Source organism: Macaca thibetana, chromosome X (genome assembly GCF_024542745.1).
Source record: "Macaca thibetana thibetana isolate TM-01 chromosome X, ASM2454274v1, whole genome shotgun sequence".
Classification (NCBI taxonomy): Eukaryota; Metazoa; Chordata; class Mammalia; order Primates; family Cercopithecidae; genus Macaca; species Macaca thibetana.
In genome coordinates, this window is record NC_065598.1 from 62,258,907 (window position 1) to 62,284,417 (window position 25,511).

The following is a 25,511-nucleotide window of genomic DNA, read 5'->3' on the forward strand; positions in this document are numbered from 1 at the left end:
TTAAAACCATCCTAAATTATAGCCCCTTGTTTTAAGCTATACTACAAATATCCTTCCATATGTTTCTTTGAACATTTTTATAAACCTTTCTTCAGAATATATTTTTAAGATGAGGAATTGCTATATCAGAGGGTATGTACATTAAAATTTTTGGTACCTACACCCAAATTACTCTCTGGAAAGATTTGCAGCCCTATCAGTTTAGAGTTCCATTAGCGGTACCTGAGGAGGGCTCCTTTTCTGACAACCTCATCAGCAATGGGGAAATCTTTTCAATATTGTCGAAATGGCAGTCTTGTAGGCAAATGACAACATCAACAAAACTCACTGTTGATTTGATTTATGTTTGTTTGATTATTTTATGTTGAACATTCAGTATTTATTGCATATACTATTCTACTTGTGGATATGAACCTTTTAAATAACTAGCTTTGTCTACACTTTTGTCTACATTTTTTTTTTCAAATTTTGTCTACATTTTTTTCAAAAGTGTTATTTCCTTTTACATTTACACTCTTTATAGATGAGTGAGTAGGGCAGTTGCCATCTAAACCACTTCTTACCATCATGCATTATTACAATTTGTAAAATCTTTGCTAAATTAATTTGTAAAAAAGTTATCTAGCTATTTTCAATTGTACTTCTTTAATTACTGATGGCATGAAAATTTGAAAAAAGTCTGTGCATTGCTTGACCATGTCTTGTGTCCATTTAGAAATTACAGCCTTAGTGTTTTTTATATATATGTGTGTATATATATATACACATACATACATAACATATACACACCCACATGTACATAATACATATTAAAATAAAAAATATTAAATAATCAGAGCTGTTCAAAGATGACATGGGCTATAATGGCAGGTAGTGAGTCCCTCATCACTGCAGAGTTTTAAGCAGAAGTAGGGATGTAAGAGCAGATTAATGTATGTTTTCAAGTGAGAGATGTTCCAAATAAGACTTAAAGTCCCTTTTAGTCCCAAGGTCCTATGATCTTGGAAAACTGAAACATAGGGAAGATTAAATTGCTGCATTTCATATAGCAAGTAGTGGCAGAACAAGAAAATAAACTCATCTCTTGACTCCTTGACCAGAGTTCTCCTCAATATTCAATATTCCATGTTGCTGCTACTGCTGCTCCAAAATGCCTTTGTAGTTCATTATCTTTATTTTGCTGTTTGGAGCTGATGATTCTCATTCTAGTCAATCTAAGTAATTAGTCCCATATTTTCCCTACAGGCTCATCTCACCCTGGCTTGGTTGCCAAGCCCTTTGAGAAAGTAACGTACCGCTGGACAGTCCCCCCGCATGCCGGTCCCACTGCTCAGGATCCTGCTTGTCTCACCTGGATGTACTTCTCTGCCGCAGATCCCATAAAAGACACAAATTCTGGCCTGGTGGGCCCGCTGCTTGTGTGCAGGGCTGGTGCCTTGGGTGCAGATGGCAAGCAGGTATTGTCGGAGTTATCTGGCTAGGAAGCCTGCTGGGAGAAGGATGAAGCTGGGTTGCTGGATAGGAGTTAAGCATGGAACTGGGTTCTAAAGTTTATGGAATAGAGGAAAAATAATCAATCTGGTCCATCAGAAATTAATAGTTGGTGACCTCATGCTATCTTGCATGTTATTTTTTGTACTGACAAATATATATCTTCTTTAGCCTTGCAGATAATTCACGATATCCTTTCATCATCTCCTTCTTTCCTCCCTCCTTCCTTCCCTCCTTCCCTCCCTTCCTCCCCCTCTCCTTCTTCCCTCTCCCTCTCACCCACCTTGGTGGCCCCTAAACCTTGCTCCTGATTGGTAAATCTGCTTTAATGTTTGCTTGTCTTCTTTTGTATTCAGCCCACGATTTCTAGCTGTGTAACACTGGTTGAGCTACTTAACTTCTCTTTGACTCCACTTCTTCATTTGTAAAAATGGCATAACAATGGAAGAAGACACCTTGGGTTTCTGTGAAGATTAATTAAAATAATCCATATAAAGTGCTTAGCACTGGGTCTGGCACGTAGTAAGCACTCAATAAATGTTAGTGGTAACAATAATTAATACTGATATTACTTATCTTTTATTTTCTGGTTTTCCCCCAAGATGCCCCCCTGCTTTTCTAGCCACCTCCCCTCATTCCTCTCCCCAGGTGATTCCCAGCTCTCTTCTTTTACACTGTATACCTCTTATGTCTTATCCCTATGCTCCTTCCCTGCCCACTTTCATACGTTCTTCCCTGTCAGGCTTGTCCTTTTATTCTGATCTTCTTCTCTCATCTGCAATTTGAGGTTACCTAAGGAAAAACTGCTGCAGCTCTGGATAGGAGGTATGGGCTCAAAATGGGAAAAGGAAATGGCAAAGAATCTGGCATCCCTTGATCTGTAACGACACAGTCCACAACTGCTGAAACCATTGTTATTTTTCCCTCTACTTTCTTCTATTGGGCCTGCAGAAAGGGGTGGATAAAGAATTCTTTCTTCTCTTCACTGTGTTGGATGAGAACAAGAGCTGGTACAGCAATGCCAATCAAGCAGCTGCTATGTTGGATTTCCGACTGCTTTCAGAGGATGTTGAGGGCTTCCAAGACTCCAATCGGATGCATGGTATTGGGAGTACTTTTGCCCTGGGCTAAATTGGGGGGTCCCAAGTAAAATCTAACTTTAACCGTAATCATGACCAATCCTGAAAACACTGATTTTATTGGTCATCTCTGTCTAAGAGGCGAGATAGATTGAGAGGTTAAACCAAACACAACAGATCTTATACTTAGTACCTTTGGGTGCTGTGTTCTGTGTTACACAGTATGGGGGGCACTGGAAGAAAGTACTGCAAAATGAGGATTGTGCACAAGAAATCTACAAGGGATTGTGAAGAATAAGCCAGATGATACCTTTCCAATCTTATCTCCCTCTTCCTTATATTTTAGTACCTTTGCTCCCCCACCCCATACTCCAGCCAACTGGGGCTATTTTTCTTGTGAACATGCTGATGTCATGCTTTTGCAGTGCTGTTCCCTTCACTTGAAATGCTCCATCTCTTGGTTCCCATTACTAGTTAGTTTCATCATTTGGAAAAAGTAAAACTGTCTCATGAGCAAAGTTCATTCCAGTTAGAATTTACTGAGTGCCTAATTGGTACTAGGTAATGTGCTAGGTGCTCAGGCAGTCACATAGATATAGAAAAAAAATGATATGCTTCCTGTTATGTCAATCCAGTGCAGGAAATAGATTTGTAAGTAAATCACCAGAAAGTATATCAATTACATTCCACAGCAACTGATACTGCAGAATTTTGTGGGATAAAAGTTTCATGGATCAAAGAGAGTGTTATAACTGATTTACAGAGGATATCTGAACAAAGATACGATGGGTAAGTGGTAGGATGCCATAGAAAGAGACCATAAGGGAAGTTTATTCCAGAAAGAGGAAACTATGTGAAAAGTCAACAGGTATTATCAAAGCGCCTACAATGTTTAAAGTTTCGGTAATGCAGAGACAAATAGAGCTCATAGATAAGGACAATGGCGTGTGTGTGTGTGTGTGTGTGTGTGTGTGTGTGTTTGTGTGTGTGTAAGAGGATGGGAGGACAGATTTCAGGTAGGAGTACCAGAGAGGAGGCTATTGTAGGAGTTCAGGCCAGGGAGGATGAGGGCCAGAACTAGGGCAGTAGCAGTGAAGATGAAGAGGAGGAAACAGGTTGAGAGCTGAAGATGGAATTTTCAGATCCCCAACACATTATGGAGGGGTGGAAAATGAGATCAATGTAGAAAAGGAACAATCAGAGTGGTTGTAAAGGGACCAGAAAGTATGTTGCCACAGAAACCAAGGAAGGAGAGTTTCAAGAAATAGGGAATAGGAGAGATTGGTGTGTGTGTGTGTGTGTGTGTGTGTGTGTGTGTGTGTAGTAGTGGTTCAATGTTGTCAGGATGTGGATCATGGTGGAGGTGAGGCAAGAAAGGACAGTTGAGTGCTCATCTCAAAGACGCAGATAATCACAAGTAGAGTTAAAGTGGATTAGAGAAGAAGGCAGAGGTGTTGAGGATGACTCAGCAGTTTCAAGTTGTGTGAAACCATAGTACATAGCTGATACCATGCTGCTGGCCAATGCTGGAGTAGTCTGGTCTCATCTCCCCATCTTGTCTTGTGTTTTTGTTTTCCAGCCATTAATGGGTTTCTGTTCTCCAACCTGCCCAGGCTGGACATGTGCAAAGGTGACACAGTGGCCTGGCACCTGCTCGGCCTGGGCACAGAGACTGATGTGCACGGAGTCATGTTCCAGGGCAACACTGTGCAGCTTCAGGGCATGAGGAAGGGTGCAGCCATGCTCTTTCCTCATACCTTTGTCATGGCCATCATGCAGCCTGACAACCTTGGTAAGTGCCTTAGCGGCTGGCCCTAGAGGCTTTATTGGGTATAGGGCCAGGAATGGGGTCGGGACGAGGGAGGGATGGTGAAGAGAAAAGAAGAGGCATGCTGACGGTTCTAGGAAGTTTTTAAAAACACTTTTGTCTTTTTCTTCTTCAATGTGCTCTCCATGTTCTGGTTACTTGGGTTCCCTACTCAGCTGCAGGCAGAATAGAGTTAGTAGAAGGTAGAGGAAGCTCTTTTCTGGAACAACAGAAGGGAAGTTGGGATGTTGATCAGCTTTAGTGCAGTTCTTACATGGCAGGGAGTGGACTTGACCACATAGAGATTTTTTAGATATAGTACTTTTATTGGGAGGAAGGTAAATAAAATGCACTTATAAGTGCTATCAAATTGATACTCTGAGGATTTCTACAGACTTTCGCATTTCTGGTCTCTCCCTCTCTCTCTTTCTCCCCGTGACACACCCCTCCTCCCCTGCTGCCCCCGGCCACCCCATTGTGTGTGTTTGTATGTGTGTGTGGTGATGTAACAATTTCAGCCTGGAAATCAGAACACAGGAGCCCTAGTTCAGGCTCTTTCATTAACTTGCTGCAAACTTTGGTCTAATTACTTCCTTTCTCTCTAGCTAGATTTCTTCCTTCCTTGATTCTTTCCTTTCTGCCTTCCTTCCTTCTGTCCTTTTGTCCTCCCTCCATCTCTCCTTCCCTCCATATCCTTTTTCTTCCTTTTATGAAGATGTTTGACTATAACGTTTCTTCAGATTCTAGGTATTTCTAGCATTTCATAATGGAGCAGTTATCTTTTCTTTTGTCCCTATGGTGTATTTTTTTTCCCAGCCATTAGATGACAATAGTGTTTGTAAGAACAACCTGTCAGCTCCACACAGTTCCTATTAAACTTTTGTTTTACTCCTGTAAATTCCATGCATATTTCGGGGCAAAAACATCCTTGAACAAGTGTCTTCAACACTTTAATAAATTTAACCTAGTCCTGAGTTTGACAAACACTTGACATAAAGCTGGTCTCTTCAGAAATAGAAAGGACAGTTTGGAGGCTATTGTAGTTTTCTCGTGAGAGAAGCTTGTGGCTTGGACTAGGGAAGAGGCAGTGGAAATGAAAAAATAATTTTGAAGGAATTGCTGATAGGATTTACTGATGCAATAGATAAGGGTGGTAAGGGAAATAAAATAAGTAGATGTGGAAAGAAATGAACAGACCCTTTCTTTCAAGGTGTTTATAAACTAGTAGAAGGGATCATTTTAAAAGAGAGGGGCACTTAGCCCTTTAACATATGCTTTAGATATAAAGTGCATTAGGGGTGGAGAAGCGAAGAATGCAGAACTCTGTTTGGGCCAAAATAGTCAGGGAGGGCTTTCTGGAAAAGAAACATGAATTGGGTCTTGGATAATGAGTGGACTCTCATTGATACTTGGGGGTTGGGTGGACAGGTAAGTTCCACAAAGAGGGTGACAAAATGAATGAAGATTTCAAGGTAGGAATGAATGAAATGTGTGAGAGAAGCAGTCAGAGTTCCGTGTAGTTGGAGTGATAGTTGAATTTGAGACAATGTGTGGGAAGTAGAACTGGATAGGTAGTTTGGGGCTAACTCATAGAAGGCTTTGAAAGCCAGGAAGAAGAGTTTGTAGTGATGGGATAAGCACTGAGCAGCAAAGTAAGGAAACGATGAGAGTAATGTTCTACGAATGTTAGCTTCTTTGATCGACGTTGAGTTTGAGTATCCTTGAGGTAGAAATTTGGAGCTTAAGATCCGGTTGCGGCAACTCCACAACACAGACATTTAAGACTGTTACCTGCACATTCCATTGTAAAAAAAGAGTGAAGGACCTTCTAAAGCTGTCTTAGGTAAGCATCCCTCTGCAATCAAGACGTTCTCTTTCTTTTTAGCTAACTATTAAATTCTATTTTATTTCTTTGGTACTTGGTGGGAAACAACTCATCATTGTTTTTCTTGGAATAAGTATTATTATAGCTATATTTACTTATTTATAGCATCACTTAACTGAGCATTGAATATGTTCTATACTAAGCACTGTTCACAAATTATTGGGTTTAGTTGTAAAACAACCAAATAAAGTAAAATAATCCTCATTTTACTGATGAGGGAACTGAAAAACACAGAGGTTTAGCAATTGCCACAAGGTTTTATGTGTGTATATATATATACACACACACATATATTATATATGTATGTATATGATTTATATATAATAAATGAAAGATAGGGTTACCAACCATGGCAGTTTGCCTAGTACTACGGGGTTTCTAGGAATATGGGACTTACAGTGCTAAAACTAGAAACACCCTGGAAGAAGTTGGTTATTCTAGTGTCTGAGTTTAGTTTTAATAAACCCAGTGTATGTAGCTTTGGAGCTGGAGCTCTTAACCTTTGAGCTCATTACTCTCAATAAACTTTTAATACTCTTTTATCTATGTGTAGTTAAGACAAAAGCCTTATCTGAGTCTATCTGAGACTAATTATTTTCTACAGTATGCCTAGGGAAAGGCAGGAAATCCCCCAGGCACCACCCAGGGGTGTTCTGAGTCAGATTTTTCTCTCTGATCCTCCCTTAGGGACATTTGAGATTTATTGCCAGGCAGGCAGCCATCGAGAAGCAGGGATGAGGGCAATCTATAATGTCTCCCAGTGTCCTGGCCACCAAGCCACCCCTCGCCAACGCTACCAAGCTGCAAGAATCTACTATATCATGGCAGAAGAAGTAGAGTGGGACTATTGCCCTGACAGGAGCTGGGAATTGGAATGGCACAACCAGTCTGAGAAGGACAGGTAAGGCTTCAGAAATGGAGGGATTACACTTTTAGAAAAGTGTTTTGCAAATGAGAATACTGAAATTCTGAGATGAGGAGACTCTTATCTCAGGTCTCCTAATATGATACCAACAGATTTGGGAGATGGGGCTATAATGCAGCTCTTATGAATTCTAGCTCAGTGCTGCTTCTATATTGACATAGTGAGGGAATAAAGCTTGCCCACACTTTCACGCTCTTAATCTTTGTCTCTCTTCTTTCAGTTAACTGAAGTATTTACCCTGGGACTTAAATTTTACAGGATTTACTCAAGGGACAGAATGTCTCAAGCTCAGCTGCCCCTTGACAAAATGGCATTGCATTTATTAAGGTACAGACTAAGCTATGTAGCAGAAAATGTCCAAAACAGAGTGATTTAAATATGATAGAATTTTATTTCTTTTTCACATAATAATACAAATATGAGCAATTCAGGGCTGGCAGGTGAACCCTATCATCCTCAGCACTTGTTTTCCTTTCTGGGGTCAAGATGTCTATTCCAGTTGTAGCTATTCCCAGCTATCATGAAGAAAGAAAGAAGTCTAGGGCAAGCAGCTTCGTTTATAAGGACACAGCATGGAAGTTGTATACATCACTTTTTTTAAAATTTATTTTTTATTATACTTTAAGTGCAAGGGCACTTGTGCACAACGTGCAGGATTGTTACATATGTATACATGTGCCATGTTGGTGTGCTGCACCCATTAACCCGTCACTTAACATTAGGTATATCTCCTAATGCTATCCTTCCCCTCTCCCCCCAACCCACAAAAGGCCCCGGTGTGTGTGATGTTCCCCTTCCTGTATCCAAGTGTTCTCATTGTTCAGTTCCCACCTATGAGTGAGAACATGCGGTGTTTGGTTTTCTGTTCTAGTGATAGTTTGCTGAGAATGATTGTTTCCAGCTGCATCCATGTCCCTACAAATGACATGAACTCATCATTTTTTATGGCTGCATAGTATTCCATGGTGTATATGTGCCACATTTTCTTAATCCAGTCTGTCATTGATGGACTTGTGGGTTGATTCCAAGTCTTTGCTATTGTGAATAGTGCCACAATAAACATACATGTGCATGTGTCTTTATAGCAGCATGATTTATAATCCTTTAGGTATATACCCAGTAATGGGATGGCTGGGTCAAATGGTATTTCTAGTTCTAGATCCTTGAGGAATTGCCACACTGTCTTCCACAATGGTTGAACTAGTTTACAGTCCTACCAACAGTGTAAAAGTGTTCCTATTTCTCCACATCCTCTCCAACTATTGTTGTTTCCTGACTTTTTAATGATCACCATTCTAACTGGTGGGAGATGGTATCTCATTGTGGTTTTGATTTGCATTTCTCTGATGGTGAGTGATGAGGAGCATTTTTTCATGTGTCTGTTGGCTGTATGAATGTCTTCTTTTGAGAAGTGTCTGTTCATATCCTTTGCCCACTTTTTGATGGGGTTGTTTGTTTTTTTCTTATAAATTTGATTGAGTTCTTTATAGGTTCTGGATATTAGCCGTTTGTCAGATGAGAAGATTGCAAAAATTTTCTCCTGTTCTGTGGGTTGCCTGTTCACTGTGATGGTAGTGTCTTTTGCTGTGCAGAAACTCTTTAGTTTAATTAGATCCCATTTGTCAATTTTGGCTTTTGTTGCCATTGCTTTTGGTGTTTTACACATGAAGACCTTGCCCATGCCTATGTCCTGAATGGTATTACCTACGTTTTCTTCTAGGGTTTCTATGGTTTTAGGTCTAACATTTAAGTTTGTAATCCATCTTGAATTAATTTTCATATAAGGAGTAAGGAAAGGATCTAGTTTCAGCTTTTTACTTCTGGCTAGCCAATTTTCCCAGCACCATTAAATAGGGAATCCTTTCCCCATTTCTTGTTTTTCTCAGTTTTGTCAAAGATCAGATGGCTGTAGATGTGTGGTATTATTTCTGAGGGCTCTGTTCTGTTCCATTGGTCTCTATCTCTGTTTTGGTACCAGTACAATGCTGTTTTGGTTACTGTAGTCTTACAGTATAGTTTGAAGTCAGGTAGTGTGATCCCTCCAGCTTTGTTCTTTTGGCTTAGGATTTTCTTGGCAATGCGGGGTGTTTTTAGGTTCCATATGAACTTTAAAGCAGTTTTTTCCCATTCTGTGAAGAATGTCATTGGTAGCTCAATGGGGATGGCATTGAATCTATAAATTACCTTGGGCAGTATGGCCATTTTCACAATATTGATTCTTCCTATCCATGAGCATGGTATGTTCTTCCATTTGTTTGTGTCCTCTTTTATTTCATTGAGCAGTGGTTTGTAGTTCTCCTTGAAGAGATCCTTTACATCCCTTGTAAGTTGGATTCCTAGCTATTTTATTCTCTTCGAAGCAATTGTGAATGAGAGTTCATTCATGATTTGGCTCTCTGTTTGTCTGTTACTGGTGTATAAGAATGCTTGTGATTTTTGCACATTGATTTTGTATCCTCAGACTTTGCTGACATTGCTTATCAGCTTAAGAAGATTTTGGGCTGAGACGATGGGGTTTTCTAAATATACAATCATGTCATCTGCAAAGAGGGACAATTTGACTTCTTCTTTTCCTAACTGAATACCCTTGATTTCTTTCTCTTGCCTGATTGCCCTAGCCAGAACTTCCAACACTATGTTGAATAGGAGTGGTGAGAGAGGGCATCCCTGTCTTGTGCCAGTTTTCAAGGGGAATGCTTCCAGTTTTTGCTCATTCAGTATGATATTGGCTGTGGATTTGTCATAAATAGCTCTTATTATTTTGAGATGTGTTCCATCAATACTGAATTTATTGAGAGTTTTTAGCATGAAGGACTGTTGAATTTTGTCGAAGGCCTTTTCTGCATCTTTTGAGATAATCATGTGGTTTTTGTCTTTGGTTCTGTTTATATGCTGGATTACATTTATTGATTTGCATATGTTGAACCAGTCTTGCATCCCAGGGATGAAGCCCACTTGATCATGGTGGACTAAACTTCTTGATGTGCTGCTGGATTCGGTTTGCCAGTATTTTATTGAGGATTTTTGCATTGATATTCATCAGGGATATTGGTCTAAAATTCTCTTTTTTTGTTGTATCTCTGTCAGACTTTGGTATCAGGATGATGTTGGCCTCATAAAATGAGTTAGGGAGGATTCCCTCTTTTTCTATTGATTGAAATAGTTTCAGAAGGTATGGTATCAAATCAGTTATTTATTTAGTTCCTCTCATTTGTTTCTGATCAGAAACCAGTGAGAAACATCTAACAAGATCTTTTAATTTAAAAAAAAGAAACCAGAAAAGAGAGAGATATTTACATCAGTTTTTTAAAAAATGTATTATTAGTTGCTAGCATTCAGGTAGGGCCAAGTGAGAATACTTTTTTAAAATTATTTTGACTTTTATTTTAGATTCAGGGAGTACATGTGCAGGTTTGTTACATGGGTATATTGTGCAATGCTACGTTTTAGAGTATGAATGATCCTGTCATCCAGGTAGTGAGCATACTATCCAATAGTTAGTTTTTCAACCATTTTCCCCATCCTCCCGTCCCCCTTTAGTAATCCCCAGTGTCTCTTGTTAAATCTTTCTTTTAATTAATTTCAACTTTTATTTTAGGTATGGGGGTACCTGTGCAGGTTTGTTACATGGGTGTATTATATGATGCTGAGGTTTGGGGTACAGATCCCATCTCATAGGTAGTAAGCATAGTACCCAATAGGTTTTCAACCCTTGCCCCCCATACCAGTTTCTATTGTTGCCATCTTTATGTCCATAAGTACCCAATGTATAAGTGAGAACATTTTTGCTTTCTGTTCCTGCATTCATTTGCTGAGAAATTAATGGCTTCCAGCTACATCCATGTTGCTGAAAAGGACATAATTTCATTCTTTTTAAAGTCTGCGTAGAATTCCATGGTTTATAAGTACCACATTTCCTTTATCCAGTCCACCATTGATGGGCAGCTAGGTTGATTCTATGTCTTTGCTATTGTGAATAGTGCTGTGATGAACATATGAGTGCATGTGTCTTTTTGGTAGAATGATTTATTTTTCTTGCTTTTTTTTTTGAGATGGAGTCTCACTTTGTCACGCAGGCTGGAGTGCAGTGGCTTGATTTCGGCTGACTGCAACCCCCGCCTCCCGGGTTCAAGCAATTCTCATGCCTTGGCCTCCCAAGTAGCTGGGACTACAGGCACACACCGCCACACCCATTTCTTGCCCATTTTTAATGAGGTTATTTGATTTTGCTTCTGAATTGTTTCAGTTTTTGGAAATTTTAAAAAGTGACTTCCTCTCTCTGAGCCTGAGTATACTCATCTTGAAAATTATGCTGTATAAGATGAAAGAACAGGACTAGAAAAGGAGGGAGGGAAGGAGCAGCAGGCTTGAATCTACATCCTGGCTCACTTTCTGGCTAATAATGTCTCTTGTAGAATAAGTCCTGTCATCTCTGTGCAACTGATTACACCTCTGGCACCTACCTAAACCCCATAGGCCTATTAGAAATGTCAAATGACAAATCTCTTTGTAAACTAGACAGAATCCTATAAGGATAAAATCTGTAAGATTTCATTCCCTTCCTATGCCTCACCATAGTTAATGCTTTCCTGCCACCTTGTACCTTGCCCTTTTGTAAAACTAATTTCATCAAGACATCATTAGGGCTGCAGCTAAAGCCTGTGGCTTCTGATTCTTAGCTCAGTTCTCTTGTAGTATTAATTATGTACCAAATTTCTATCTGGATGATGGCAAACAAGGAAACCTGCCATCCTTTATTCTTTTTTCTTTTTTTTGACAAAGCCTCACTCTGTTGCCCAGGCTGGAGTGCAGTGGCATGATCTTGGCTGACAGTGACCTCTGCCTCCCAGGTTCAAGGGATTCTTGTGCCTCAGCCAACCAAGTAGTTGGGATTACAGGCACAAGCCACTACACCCAGCTAATTTTTTTAATTTTTATTTTTAGTAGAGATGGGGTTTTGCCATGTTGCCCAGGCTGGTCTTAAACTCCTGAGCTTAAGCAGTCTACCAGCCTTAGCATCCCAAAGTGCTGGGATTACAGGCATGAGCCACCGTGTATGGCATACCTGCCATCTTTAATTGTGGTTATGCAGCCAATGTGGTGAGAAGTCTGACATTAGAAGAAATAGGGACCAGGCGTGGTGGCTCACGCCTGTAATCCCAGCACCTTGGCAGGCCAAGGCGGGTGAATCACCTGAAGTCAGGAGTTCAAAACTAGCCTGACCAACATGGAGAAACCCCATCTCTACTAAAAAATACAAAAATTAGCCGGGCATGGGGGCGCATGCCTGTAATCCCAGCTATTCTGGAGGCTGAGACAGAAGAATCGCTTGAACCTGGGAGGCGGAGGTTGTGGTGAGCCGAGATCGTGCCATTGCACTCCAGCCTAGGCAACAAGAGCGAAACTCCCTCTAAAAAAAAAAATAATAAATAAAATTTTTTAAAAAGAAAAAAAAGAAATATATCCCCCCCTTTTTTTTCTATCTGTGACATGAAGCTGGTTCTGACTTAGCTTCCCCATAAATATTCAAATGAAAATGAGGGGTGGATGGGAGGTGCTGATAGTACTCTTTGGATTCTTCTAGTTATGGTTACATTTTCCTGAACAACAAGGATGGGCTCCTGGGTTCCAGATACAAGAAAGCTGTATTCAGGGAATACACTGATGGTACATTCAGGATCCCTCGGCCAAGGACTGGACCAGAAGAACACTTGGGAATCTTGGGTAAGGGAATTCCACTTCCCTCCTAATGTTTAACAGCCTGATCTGCACCTAGGGCAGCTATGTTGTACCAGGATGGCCTCACTATTCCCCATTCTCAGTGTTTTCATATGATACACTGGAATTATGGAATATTTTATGAAACAATCACGACAATAAACAGTGAAGGAGGAGGAGGGAAATCATGAATTCTGCTGCAACATGAACCAGGTTTTACTGGGTTTTCTGTATCGTCAAGGTATGAGTTTCTGAGGATGGTAAGTTGTAATAAATGCTAGGGGCAGGAGAACTTAGGAACATCAAAAAGTGAAAAAAATATATATATATACAAGGAATCAGTTTTTTCATTGTACCCCTGTTTAACTATTGCTTTAGGTGTTTTCCCCCTTATTCTAGTTATGGTACAGAAGGGACCCATTGACTCCTGAAGAGATCCTCTCAATTCTATATTGTCTGCCAAACTTATCACTCCTTATCATCAATGATTCCACAGCACCTTGATTCTTTAGACCTTAGGGCTGTTATAGATAAAGGGTAGGGGTGGGAAAAGTGGAGGTAATTGAAAGTATAATCTTGTCGTTGAAGTACCTTCTTCCTGTGGGTAATAGTAACAGTTTAAGGACTTCTGAATCTAAAAATGGAGCCAGCCATGCCTTCTAGGTCTTAGAAGGATGTTTTTTTCAGGGTAAACTCCTAATTCTATGAAGTGCCCATGTATGTCCCTTTCTTTAATGTTCCCTGTCCTACTCCTTCATTAATGAAACTTTATTTATTTACTTATTTTTGTTTACATTAGGTCCACTTATCAAAGGAGAAGTTGGTGATATCCTGACTGTGGTATTCAAGAATAATGCCAGCCGCCCCTACTCTGTTCATGCTCATGGAGTGCTAGAATCTACTACTGGCTGGCCACTGGCTGCTGAGCCTGGTGAGTGAGGACACTTAGTGAAAGAACAAAGGACATGCATCACCTCTGCTTCAGGCTTCTGGATTGTTCCTTTAAAAATTATGTACTTCAGACTGGAGTGGTAGCTTATTCCTATAATCCCAGCATTTTGAGGGGCTGAGGCGGGTGGATCACTTGAGGTCAGGAGTTCAAGACTAGCCTGGTCAACATGGTGAACCCTCATCTCTACCAAAAATACAAAAATTAGCTGAGTGCAGTGGCGTGCAACTGCAGTCCCAGCTACTCAGGAGGTTTAGTCAGGAGAATCTCTTGAACCCAGGAGGTGGAGGCTGCAGTGAGCCAAGATCATGCCACCACACTCCAGGTGGAAATGAGACAGCTGTATGGATAGGAGATTATCATCAGTTTGAGATATGGATCTGTAACTTGGAAGAGACACCTGGGATAGATATAGAGGTTTAGCAGTTGTAAGTAATTACAATGGATGATAGTTGAAATCATGATATGTATGTAATCACCCAGTGAGATAGTGTGTAAAGTGACAATGATATTAGCTGAGAATGAAACTTTGGAACATACTACTATTTAAGAGGAGGTAATCTATCTTAAATAATGTATAGGTTTAAAGTAGTTCTAACTACTATATCCAATCACAGTTGGATATTTTATTTTATTTGTACAAATGTAAGGAGTATGTGAGAAATTTTGTTACATGTATATTACGTATAATGATCAAGTCAGAATATGTATAGTGTCCATCATCCGAGTATAATATATTTTTGTTAAGTATGGTAATCTTAATCTGCTATCAGACATTGAATTCATTCCATTTTACTGTATACTTTTACCCTTTAAATCAGTTTTCTCCATCTTTCCCTTTCTTTAACACTCACCACCCTTCCTAGTCTCCGTTATCTACCTTTCCACTCTTTATTTCCATATGATCAAAGGTTTTAGCTATTACATATAAGTGAGAAAATGCAATATTTGTCTTTTTGGGTCTGATTTATTTTACTTAAGGTAATGACCTCCATTTCCATCCATGTTGCTGCAGATGATATGATTTCATTCTTTTTTATGGCTGAATAGTGTTCCATTGTGTATATATACCACATTTTCTTTATCCATTCATCCCTTGATGAACACAGGTTGATTTCATATATTTGCTATTGTGAATAGTGCTATATATAAGTGCAGGTATTCCTTTGATATATTGATTTCTTTTCATTTGGGTAAATATCTAGTAGTGACATTCCTGGATTGAATAGTAATTTTTTAGTTTTTTTAGAAATTTTTGTACCATGTTTTATAGTGCCTCCACTAGTTTACATTTCCACCAATAGTGTGTAAGAGTTCCCTTTTCTCTGCATCCTTGCCAGCATCTGTTATTATTATTATTTTTTGTCTTTTTAGTAATAGCCATTCTGACTAGGATAAGATGATCTGTCATTGTGGTTTTAATGTGCATTTTCCTGATAATTAGTAATGTTGAGCATGTTTTCATATACCTGTTGGCCATTTGTATGTCTTATTTTGAGAAATGTCTATTCATGTCTTTTACCCACTTTTTAATGTGTTTTTTTTTTTCCTTTTAACTTGCTTGAGTTTCTTGGTATTCTAGTATTAGTCCCCTGCAAAATGAATACTTTGTAATTGTTTTCTCCCATTCAACAGGTTGTCTTTTCACTCTGTTATTTCCTTTGCTGCGCAATATTTAGTTAAATATAGTCCCATTTGCCTATTTTTGCTTTTATTAACTGTACTTTTGAGGTCATCAATTCTTTGACTCAACCAATGTTCAGGAGAGTTTCTCTCCAGTTTTCTTCTACTATTTTTATAGTTTCACATCTGACATTTTAGTCTTTAATCCATTGTAAGATAATTTTGTATATGGTGAGAGATAGAGGTCCAGTTTTATTCTTCTGCATGTGGCTATCCAATTTTCTCAGCACTATTTACTAAAGAGGATGTTCTTTCTCCAATGTAACTTTTTGTCAGTTTTGTCAAAGATCAGTTGATTGTAAATATGTGGCAATATTTTTGGATTTTCTATTCTGTTTCATTGGTCTATGTGTCTATTTTTATACCATGCTGTTTTGGTTACCATAGCCTTTTAATATATTTTGAAGTCAGGTAATGTAATGCCTCCAGTGGTTTATTTGTTTATTTGTTTATGGCTCAGGACTGCTTTGGCTATTTGGGTTCTTTTTTGGTGTCATATAAATGTTCAAATTTTTGAAAAGTTTTGTTAAGTATGACATTGATATTTTTAGAGGAATTGCATTGAATCTGCAGATTGCTTTGGACAATATGGTCATTTTAATGATATTAATTATTTTGATATTTTTTCATTTGTTTATATCCTCTTCAATTTCTTTCATCAGTGTTTGTAGTTTTCATTGTAGAGATCTTTCATCTCTTTGGTTAAAATTTTTACTAGGTATTTTTATTATTCCTAGGTATTTTATTATTTTGTATAACTACAACTGGATATATTTTTGTACTGCAATGAAATTATTGTATGCAAAGTTCATTTGGAAAAATAAAGAATACCTGAGCAAGAAGAGCCAAAACACTTAAAAAATACTAATGAAATCATACTAGCATAACCCAATAGTATAGCATATTATGAAGATGAAGATACAATAATTAAAGTGACATGATACTGTAAATAAAAATCAATAGGACAAAACAAACATTCATGAAACAGACCCACGCTTCTGCCTTTGTCAATAGCAATGGGAATACAGATAATGCTAGTCTATTACTAACTGCACACTTCTGCCTTCTACCTCCATCAGCTTCAGACAAGAAAGATGTTAATTTGATTAGTCAGAACCTAAAATGTTCGCTGGAAATGTCTTACCAGTGGGCAGGATTACTGTTTCTTTTATCTCAGCACTCCCTATTGCACTGCCCCTTTCCATGTGGTAAGTTGACCTATGCCTGCAACTGGGTAAGCTGGATATGTGAGTTAGTAGAGGGTCTGTGCTGCAGATCTAGCTATCTTAATTTAATGAAATTTGAGAGTCATCAGCATGTAGATGATATTTAAAGTCATAATATGGATGAGATCACTCAAAGAGTGAGTTATACAGTAAGTAGTGGCAAAGGTGGCTGGATTAATTCAGGTAGGAGATGATGGTAGCTTGGACCAGCTGGATAAAGTGGAAAGGGTGAGTAGTTTTCTAATTCTGTATTTATTTTGATGGTTAAGAAATTAGCTGGTGAATTGGGGTTTCTAGATGCTGTCTTTTTTATTTTCGGTAGTTGCTATATTTTAGTCATTAATCCCTTCTATGATTTAAACATGGCAGATATCTTTTCCCAGTTTGTTAACTTTGTGTGTGATATCCTTTGTTGAACAGAAATCCTTGATGTAATGTGATCAAATAGATGGAATTTTGGCCTCATAGTTTGTGCTTTTGAAATTTTGTTTATCAAGTTCTTCCCAACCCTTGGACACAAAGACATTCTGCTGCATTATCTTCTGTTAAATTTATAAGTTTCTTTTTTCACATTCAAATCTGTAATCAGACCAGAGTTTGCATTTTTATATTCTTTTAGCTAGAGATCCATTTTTAATTTTTCTTTATATAGAAAGAAAATGTTATTAATACCATCTTCTAAACCATTTGACGATCCCCCCTTTGAGTTGCTTTGCCATCATTATTTCATGTTTAATTTCTTTAAATACATTAATCAGTCTCCAATCTATTCTGTTATATTTGTCTATTCAGTTATTGAAACAATATCGTATTATTTTTATTATCATAGGCTTGAAAGTTGTCTTAATATTTGAAGAACAAACCTCTTTTATTCAGGATTTACTTAGGTGTATGTTATTTTTCCATATAGATTTTAGAGTAAGTTTCAAGTTTCTCAAATACAGCTGAAATTTTGATTGACATTGTATTAAATTTATAGATTAATTAGGAGATAATTTGCATCTTTGCATTATTTGTTGGAATGGATCTCCATTTATTCAGATGGCCTTCTATGACTTTATAGTGTTGTAAAAATGTCATCATAAAGGTTGTACATATGCTTGGTTAAGTTAATCCATTAATGCTTCTTAGTTTTTCATACTACTTTTAAATTATATTTCTAATAGATTATTTATAATGTAGAGAAATGCTATTCATTTGTGTAAGTCAAACCTGTATCTGGTAGTCTTCTTGAACTCCATTGTTAGTTTTACTAGTTTGTTGATTCCAGAAATATTGAGAGTTTTATTCTATCTCTTATTCTTTCCATTTCCATATATTTTTGCCAGGATCACCAATACTAGTGATGGTAGTGGTCATCTTCAACTCTCTACCAATCTCAAGGGAATGCATGCAAAGTTTCTCTCTGTTTGCTATGATTTTTTTGGAAATTTATTTAAATTTCAAAGAGAACAAAAATTTATTTAAGTTTTTAATCAAGATAACTGATCTAAAACCTTCAATAGAAGAATAATTTTGAAACCATTTTGGTGGTGGAGGAGAAAATGGTGGATAGGAAGTAGACTAACTTGCAACTCCCACTGGAATGGACAGAGCAGCATGTGGAGATCCATATTATCAACTTTTGCTCCAGGAACTACCGTAGAAACATACCACTGAGAGAATCCACAGACCCTTTGAAGGAGGTGCATTGCCACTGTAAGCTCCATGGGACAGCTGAGGGACTGTGAGTTGTCTTGCTTTCTCAGTTGGGAGGCTTGTAGCCTGGGGAAGGTTGTCAGTCCTGCTCACCAACTGCCTGGAAATAAACTCAGTGCTATTGGGAAGGCACGATGCTATTGAGACTGGCCTTTTCAGCTGTGGGCTGCCATCTTTCTTTCACTTCCCTGGTGTCCTGTGTGATGTAGCAGAGGCAGCCATAATCCCCCTAGGAACATAACTCCATTGGCCTGGGAAACACACTCACATCCCCCAAAGCAGCCACAGCAAGCCCTGCCCAAAGAGAGTCTGAGTTCAGGCATGCCTAATTCTGCACTCCTGTTAGCCAAAGACAATGAACATAATCTCTGGGGAGCTTTATGGCCCTTCGTACCACCTGATAAAACTGAACACTTATCCAAAGGCGACCCTATGAGAACCATGTATCCTCCCTATACACCTGCAGCTGATGTGTTCTTGGAAGCACCACTTCCTGATTGGAGTCCAAACAACACAAAACCAATGCACTTAATAAAAATACAACCAAGGACCCTCACATAGTCCACTTCACTCCCCTGCTACCTCCAATGGAGCAGGTGCTGATATCCATGGCTGAGAGACATGAAGATGGATTATATCACAAGACTCTTTGCAGTCACTCCCCATTGCCAGTCTGGAGCCCAGTAGGTCTGCTGGGTGGCTGAATCCAGAAGAGAAATAACAATCACTGCAGTTTACCTCTCAGGATATGGTGCTCTCCCTATCCCTAGGGGAAAGGGGAGAGCACCACATCGAGGGAGCACTCTGTGGGACAAAATAGTTTGAACAGCAGTCGCTGAGTCCCAGATCTTCCCTCTGACATAGTCTACCTGAGTAAGAAGGAACCAGAGCACCAATTCTGGTAATATGACAAAACAAATTCTTTGACAATCCCCAAAGATCACACTACCTTACCAGCAATGGATTCAAACCAAGATAAAAATCTCTGAATTGCCAGAAAAAGAATTCAGAAGGTAGACTATTAAGCTAATCAAAAAGGCAACAGAGAAAGATAAATATCAACTTAAAGAAATTAAAAACGGGATACAGGATATAAATGAAAAAATCTCCAGTGAAATAGATAGCATAAGGGCATAGTTACAGAATGACAAAATACACTGAAAAGTCACAGCAATAGAACTGAAGAAGTAGAAGAAAGAGCTTCAGAGTTCAAAGACAAGGCTTTCAAATTAACTCAATGCAACAAAGATAAAGAAAAGATAATTTAAAAAGCCTCAAAGAAGTTTGGAATTATGTTAAATGACCAAACCTAAGAATAATTGGTGTTCAGGAGGAAGAATATAAACCTAAAAGTTTGGAAAACATATTTAAGGGAATAATAGAGGAACATTTCCCTGGCCTAGACATCCCAAAACAGGAAGCTCAAAGAACACTTGGGAAATTCCTCTCAAACAGATCGTTCCCTAGGTACGTATCTACCAGGTTATCTAAAGTCAAAAGTAAGGAAAGAATTTTAAGAGTTGGGAGGCAAAAGCACCAGGTAACCTATAAAGGAAAACCTATCAGATTAAAAGAAGATTTCTCAGCAAAAACCCTAAGAACTAGAAGGGTTTGGTGTCCTATCATCAGCCTCCTCAAACTAAACAATTATCAGACAAGAATTTTTTGACCAGCAAAACTAAGCTTCATAAATGGAGGAAAGATACAGTTTTTTTTTTTTCAGACAAACAAATGCTGAAAAGAATTTGCCACTACCAAGCCAGCACTACAAGAACTGCTAAAAGGAAATCTAAAACTTGAAACCAGTTCTCCAACTATACCAGAATAGAATCTCCTTAAAGCATAAATCCTACAGGACCTATAAAACAGCAACAATTAAAAAAAAGTTAAGGTATTCAGGCAACAAACAGCATAATGAATAGAACAATACCTCACATCTCACTACTAACATTTAATGTAAATGGCCTAAATGTTCCACTTGAATGATACAGAATAGCAGAGTAGATAAGAATTCACCAACGAAGTATCTACTGTCTTCAAGAGACTCACCTAATACATAATGACTCACATAAACTTAAGGTAAAAGGGTGGAAAAAGATATTCCATGCAAAAGGACACCAAAAGTGAGCAGGAGTAGCTATTCTTATATCAGACAAAACAAACTTTAAAGCAACAGCAGTTAAAAAAGACAAAGAGGAACAGACATCATATAATAATAAAAGGACTAATTCAACAGGAAAATATAATCATCTTAAATATATATGCACCTAACACTGGAGCTCCCAAATTTATAAAACAAGACCTAAGAAATGAGGTAGACAGCAACACAATAATAGTGGGGGACTTTAATATTCCACTGACAGCACTAGATAGGTCATTAAGACAGAAAGTCAACAAAGAACGGACTTAAACTATTCCTAGAACAATTGGACTTAACAGATATTTACAGAACATTTTACCAGCAACTGAAGAATATGCATTCTATTCATCAGCACATGGAATGTTCTCCAAGATACACTATACGACAGACAAAGTTCAAGATACACAAAACAAGTCTCAACAAATTTAACGAAACTGAAATTATATATTCCCTCAGACCACAGTGGAATAAAATGAGAAATCAACTCCAAAAGATACCCTCAGAACCACTCAAATACCTAGATGTTAAATAATCTGCTCCTGAATGATCATTGGGTCAACAGTGACATCAAGATAGAAATTAAAAAACCTTTTGACATGAGCAGTAATAGTGCCACAACCTATCGAAACCTCTGGGATGCAGCAATAGTGGTGCAAATGTAGCAGGACAAGCCGCAGACAAAACCCTTCAGACACTGAGTTAAAGAAGGAAGGGCTTTATCCACCTGGGAGCTTCGGCAAAACTCATGTCTCCAATGACTGAGCTCCCTGAATGAGCAATTCCTGTCCCCTTTAAGGGCTCACAACTTTAAGGGGGTCCATGTGAGAGGGTCATGATTGTGCAAGCAAGGGGTATGTGACTGGGGGCTGCATGCACCAGTAATTAGAATGGAACAGAACAGGACAGGGATTTTCACAGTGCTTTTCTATACAATGTCTGTAATCTATAGATAATATAACCGATTAGGTCAGGGGTCAATCTTTAACTACCAGGCCCAGGGTGTGGTGCCGGGCTATCTGCTTGTGGATTTCATTTCTGCCTTTTAGTTTTTACTTCTTCTTGTTTCTTTGGAGGCAGAAATTGGGCATAAGACAATATGAGGGGTGGTCTCCTCCCTTACTAAGGGGAAAGTTTATACATTTAAATGCCTACATCAAGAATTCTGAAAATGCATATATAGACATCTATGGTCATGCCTCAAGGAACTGGAGAAACAAGAACAAATCAAGCCCAAATTCAGCATAAGAAAGGAAATAACCAAGATCAGAGCAGAACTAAATAAAACTGAAACAAAAATAATACAAAAGATAAATGAAATAAAAAGCTGGTTCTTTTGAAAAGACAAAATTGATCGACCATAATGGAGATTAACCAAGAAAATAAGAAACAAATAAGTTCAACTAGAAAAGAAACAGGATATATTACTACCGATACCACAAAAATACAAAACTTCACTCAAGGCTACTATGAACACCTTTACATGCACAAACTAGAAAACCTAGAGGAGATGGATAAATTCCTGGAAATATACAACACTCCTAGTTTAAAGCAGAAAGAAATAGAAACCTGTACAGACCAAAAACAAGCAACGAGATTGAAATGGCAATAAAAATTGTCAACAACAACAAAAAGCCCAGCGTACAACAGCTGAATTCTATCAGACATTCAAAGAAGATTTGGTTCCCATCCTATTGACACTATTTCAAAATATAGAGAAAGATGGAATCTTCCTCAAATCATTTTATGAAGCCAGTATCACCCTAATACTAAAACCAGGAAAGGACAAAACAAAAAAAGAAAACTACGGACCAATATCCCTGATGAACATAGATGCAAAAATCCTCAACGAAATACTGGTGAACTGAATCCAACAGCATATGAAAAATAATTCACCATGATCAAGTGGGTTTCATACAAGGGATGCAGGGATGTTTTAACACCTGAAAGTCAATAAATGTGATACATCACATAAACAGAATTAAAAACAAAAATTACATGGCCATTTCAATAGATGCAGAAAAAGCATTTGACAAAATCTAGCATCCCTCATTAAAATTGGCATAGAAGGTGCATACCTTAAGGTTTCACAAGCTATACCTTAAGATATGTCAAGCCATCTATGACAAACCCACAACCAACATTATATTGAATGGGGAAAAAGTTGGAAGCATTCCCCCTGAGAACTAATACAAGACAAAGATGCCCACTCTCACCACTTCTATTCAACAAATTACTGGAAATCACACAAGGGAAAGAAATCAAGGGCATCTAAATCGGTAAAGAGGAAGTCAAACTCACTGTTTGCTGATGGCATGATTGTATACCTACAAAACCCTAAAGACACATCCGGAAAGCTCCTAGAACTGGTAAATGAATTTAGCAGAGTTTCAGAATACAAAATTAATGTACACAAATCGGTACCATTTGTCATACCAGTACCCAGCACCTTCTGTTGAATAGGGTATTCTTTCTACACTTTATGGTTTTGTTTGCTTTATTGAAGATTAGTTGGCTGTAAATATTTGGCTTTATTTCTGGGTTATTCTGTTCCATTTGTCTATGTGCCTTTTTTTAAATACTAGTACCACGCTCTTTTGGTGACTATGGCCTTATAGTGTAGTTTAAAGTTAGGTAATATGATGCCTCCAGATTTCTTCTTTTTGCTTCACCTTGCTTTGGCTATATGGGATCTTTGTTGGTTCCACATGAATTTTAGGATTTTTTTTTTTCTAGTTTCGTGAAGAATTATGTTGGTATTTTGATGGAAATTGCATTGAATGTAAAAAAAAAAAAAATGAAACTGAATCCTCACCTCTCACTGTATTGGTCCATTTTCATGCTGCTGACAAATACATACCTGAGACTGGGCAATTTATAAAAGAAAGAGGTTTAATGGACTCAGAGTTCCATGCAGCTGGGGAGATCTCACAATCATGGCGGAAGGTGAAAGTCACATCCCACATGGCAGCAGAAAAGAGAAGAGAATGAAAATCAAGCAAAAGGGGTTTCCTCTTATAAAACCATCAGTCCTTGTGAGACTTATTTACTACCACGAGACAGTATGGAGGAAACCATGCCCATGATTCAATGATCTCCCACTGGGTTTCTCCCACAACATGAATTATGGAGCTACAATTCAAGATGAGATTTTGTGGAACACAGCCAAACCATATCACTCACCTTATACAAAAATCAACTCAAGATGGATCAAAGTCTTAAATCTAAGACCTGAAACCATAAAAATTCTAGAAGATAACATTGGAAAAATCCTTCTAGACATTGGCTTATGCCAAGACTTTATGACCAAGAACCCAAAAGCAAATGTAACAAAATCAAAGAGAAATAGATGGGACTTAAATAAACTAAGGTTTCTGCACAGCAAAAGAAATAATCAGTAGAATAAACAGACATCCCAGAGAGTGGGAAAAAATCTTCATAATCTATATATCTGACAAAGTACTAATATCTGGAATCTACAAGGAAGTCAAACAAATCAGCAAGAAAAAAAAATCCCATCAAAAGGTGGACTAAGGACATGAATAGACAGTTCTCAAAAGAAGATATACAAATGGCCAAAAACATGGAAAAAATGCTCAACACCACTAATGATCAGGGAAAATCAAATCAAAACCACAGTGTGATATCACATTACTTCTGCAAGAATGGCCGTAGTCAAAAAAATCAAAAAAGTAATGGGTGTTGACGTGGATATGGTGAAAAGGGCACACTTTTAAACTGTTGGTGGAAATGTAGACTAACACAACCTCTATGGAAAACAGTGTGGAGATTCCTTAAAGAACTAAAAGTAGAACTACTCTTTGATCCAGCAATTCCACTCCTGCGTAACTACCCAGTGACAAGAAGTCATTATACAAAAAAGATACTTCCACATGCATTTTTAGAGCGGCACAATTTGTAATTGCAAAAATATGGAACCAGCCTAAATGCCCATCAATCAAAGAGAGGAAAAAGAAAATGTGAGATAGATATAGACATAGATATAGATATAGATATAGATATAGATATAGATATAGATGCACCATGGAATACTACTCAGCCAGAAAAAGAAATGAAATAGTGGCATTCGCAGCAACCTGGATGGAATTGGAGACCGTTATTCTAAATGAAGTAACTCAGGAATGGAAAACCAAACATCATATATTCTCACTCATAAGTGAGAGCTGAGCTATGAGGACACAAATGCATAAGAATGATAGAATGAACTTTGGGGATTCAGCGGAAAGGGTGGGAGGTAAGTGAGGGATAAAAGACTACGCATTGAATGCAGTGTACACTGCTCAGGTGATGGGTGCACAAAAGTATCAGAAATCACCACTAAAGAACTCATCCATGTAACAAAATATGACCTGTTCCTCAAAAACCTATTGAAATAAAAATAAAACATTTTGAAGACTACCTCTATAAGGTATCTTTTCCAAGATGTTTATACCAGACATATCTTAATCTCTAAATTGTATTAGATGGCATAGATTCTGATAAGCTTTGATAAGCTTGGAATTTGTCCCTTTCATCCTACTCTCCAAAGAAAATTTACTCTAAGGGTTGTTACCATAATACTGTAGAAGGCATACAGCTTCTCCTATATTTAGTTTTCTCTTAATAGAGAATAAAAATCCAACCTAGTTATGACATCAACCATACCACTATTGAAAATCTGCAGTGTCTGCTTCAGAATGCTGGCATGAGCAATTTTATATTTTAATATAATGTCCTTATTAAATCCTAGTGTAGTATTAGTATTGTCAGTTATAAGGTTGGTTAATATATGGTGCAATGGGGACATATGCAAGTTATAATGTGGCATAACATCTTATTTTTATGAAAACAATTACAGTCTAATCAGGAGAAAACTACCTGTATACCCACCTTAATGATAAGCTCTCCTGTGT

At 38.1% G+C, this 25,511-nt stretch overlaps 1 protein-coding gene across 3 annotated transcripts in view; it reads left to right on the forward strand.

Moving 5' to 3' along the window:
• Positions 1-25,511, forward strand: part of HEPH (hephaestin) — a 92,665-nt gene that overhangs the window by 27,610 nt on the left and 39,544 nt on the right. For all 3 annotated transcript variants that reach the window (XM_050776841.1, XM_050776842.1, XM_050776843.1), the window contains exons 10-15: positions 1,246-1,457; positions 2,443-2,593; positions 4,150-4,362; positions 6,950-7,163; positions 12,772-12,911; positions 13,705-13,836. In XM_050776841.1, the coding sequence (XP_050632798.1) occupies positions 1,246-1,457; positions 2,443-2,593; positions 4,150-4,362; positions 6,950-7,163; positions 12,772-12,911; positions 13,705-13,836 (1,062 nt within the window). The remainder of the gene's footprint in view (positions 1-1,245; positions 1,458-2,442; positions 2,594-4,149; positions 4,363-6,949; positions 7,164-12,771; positions 12,912-13,704; positions 13,837-25,511) is intronic.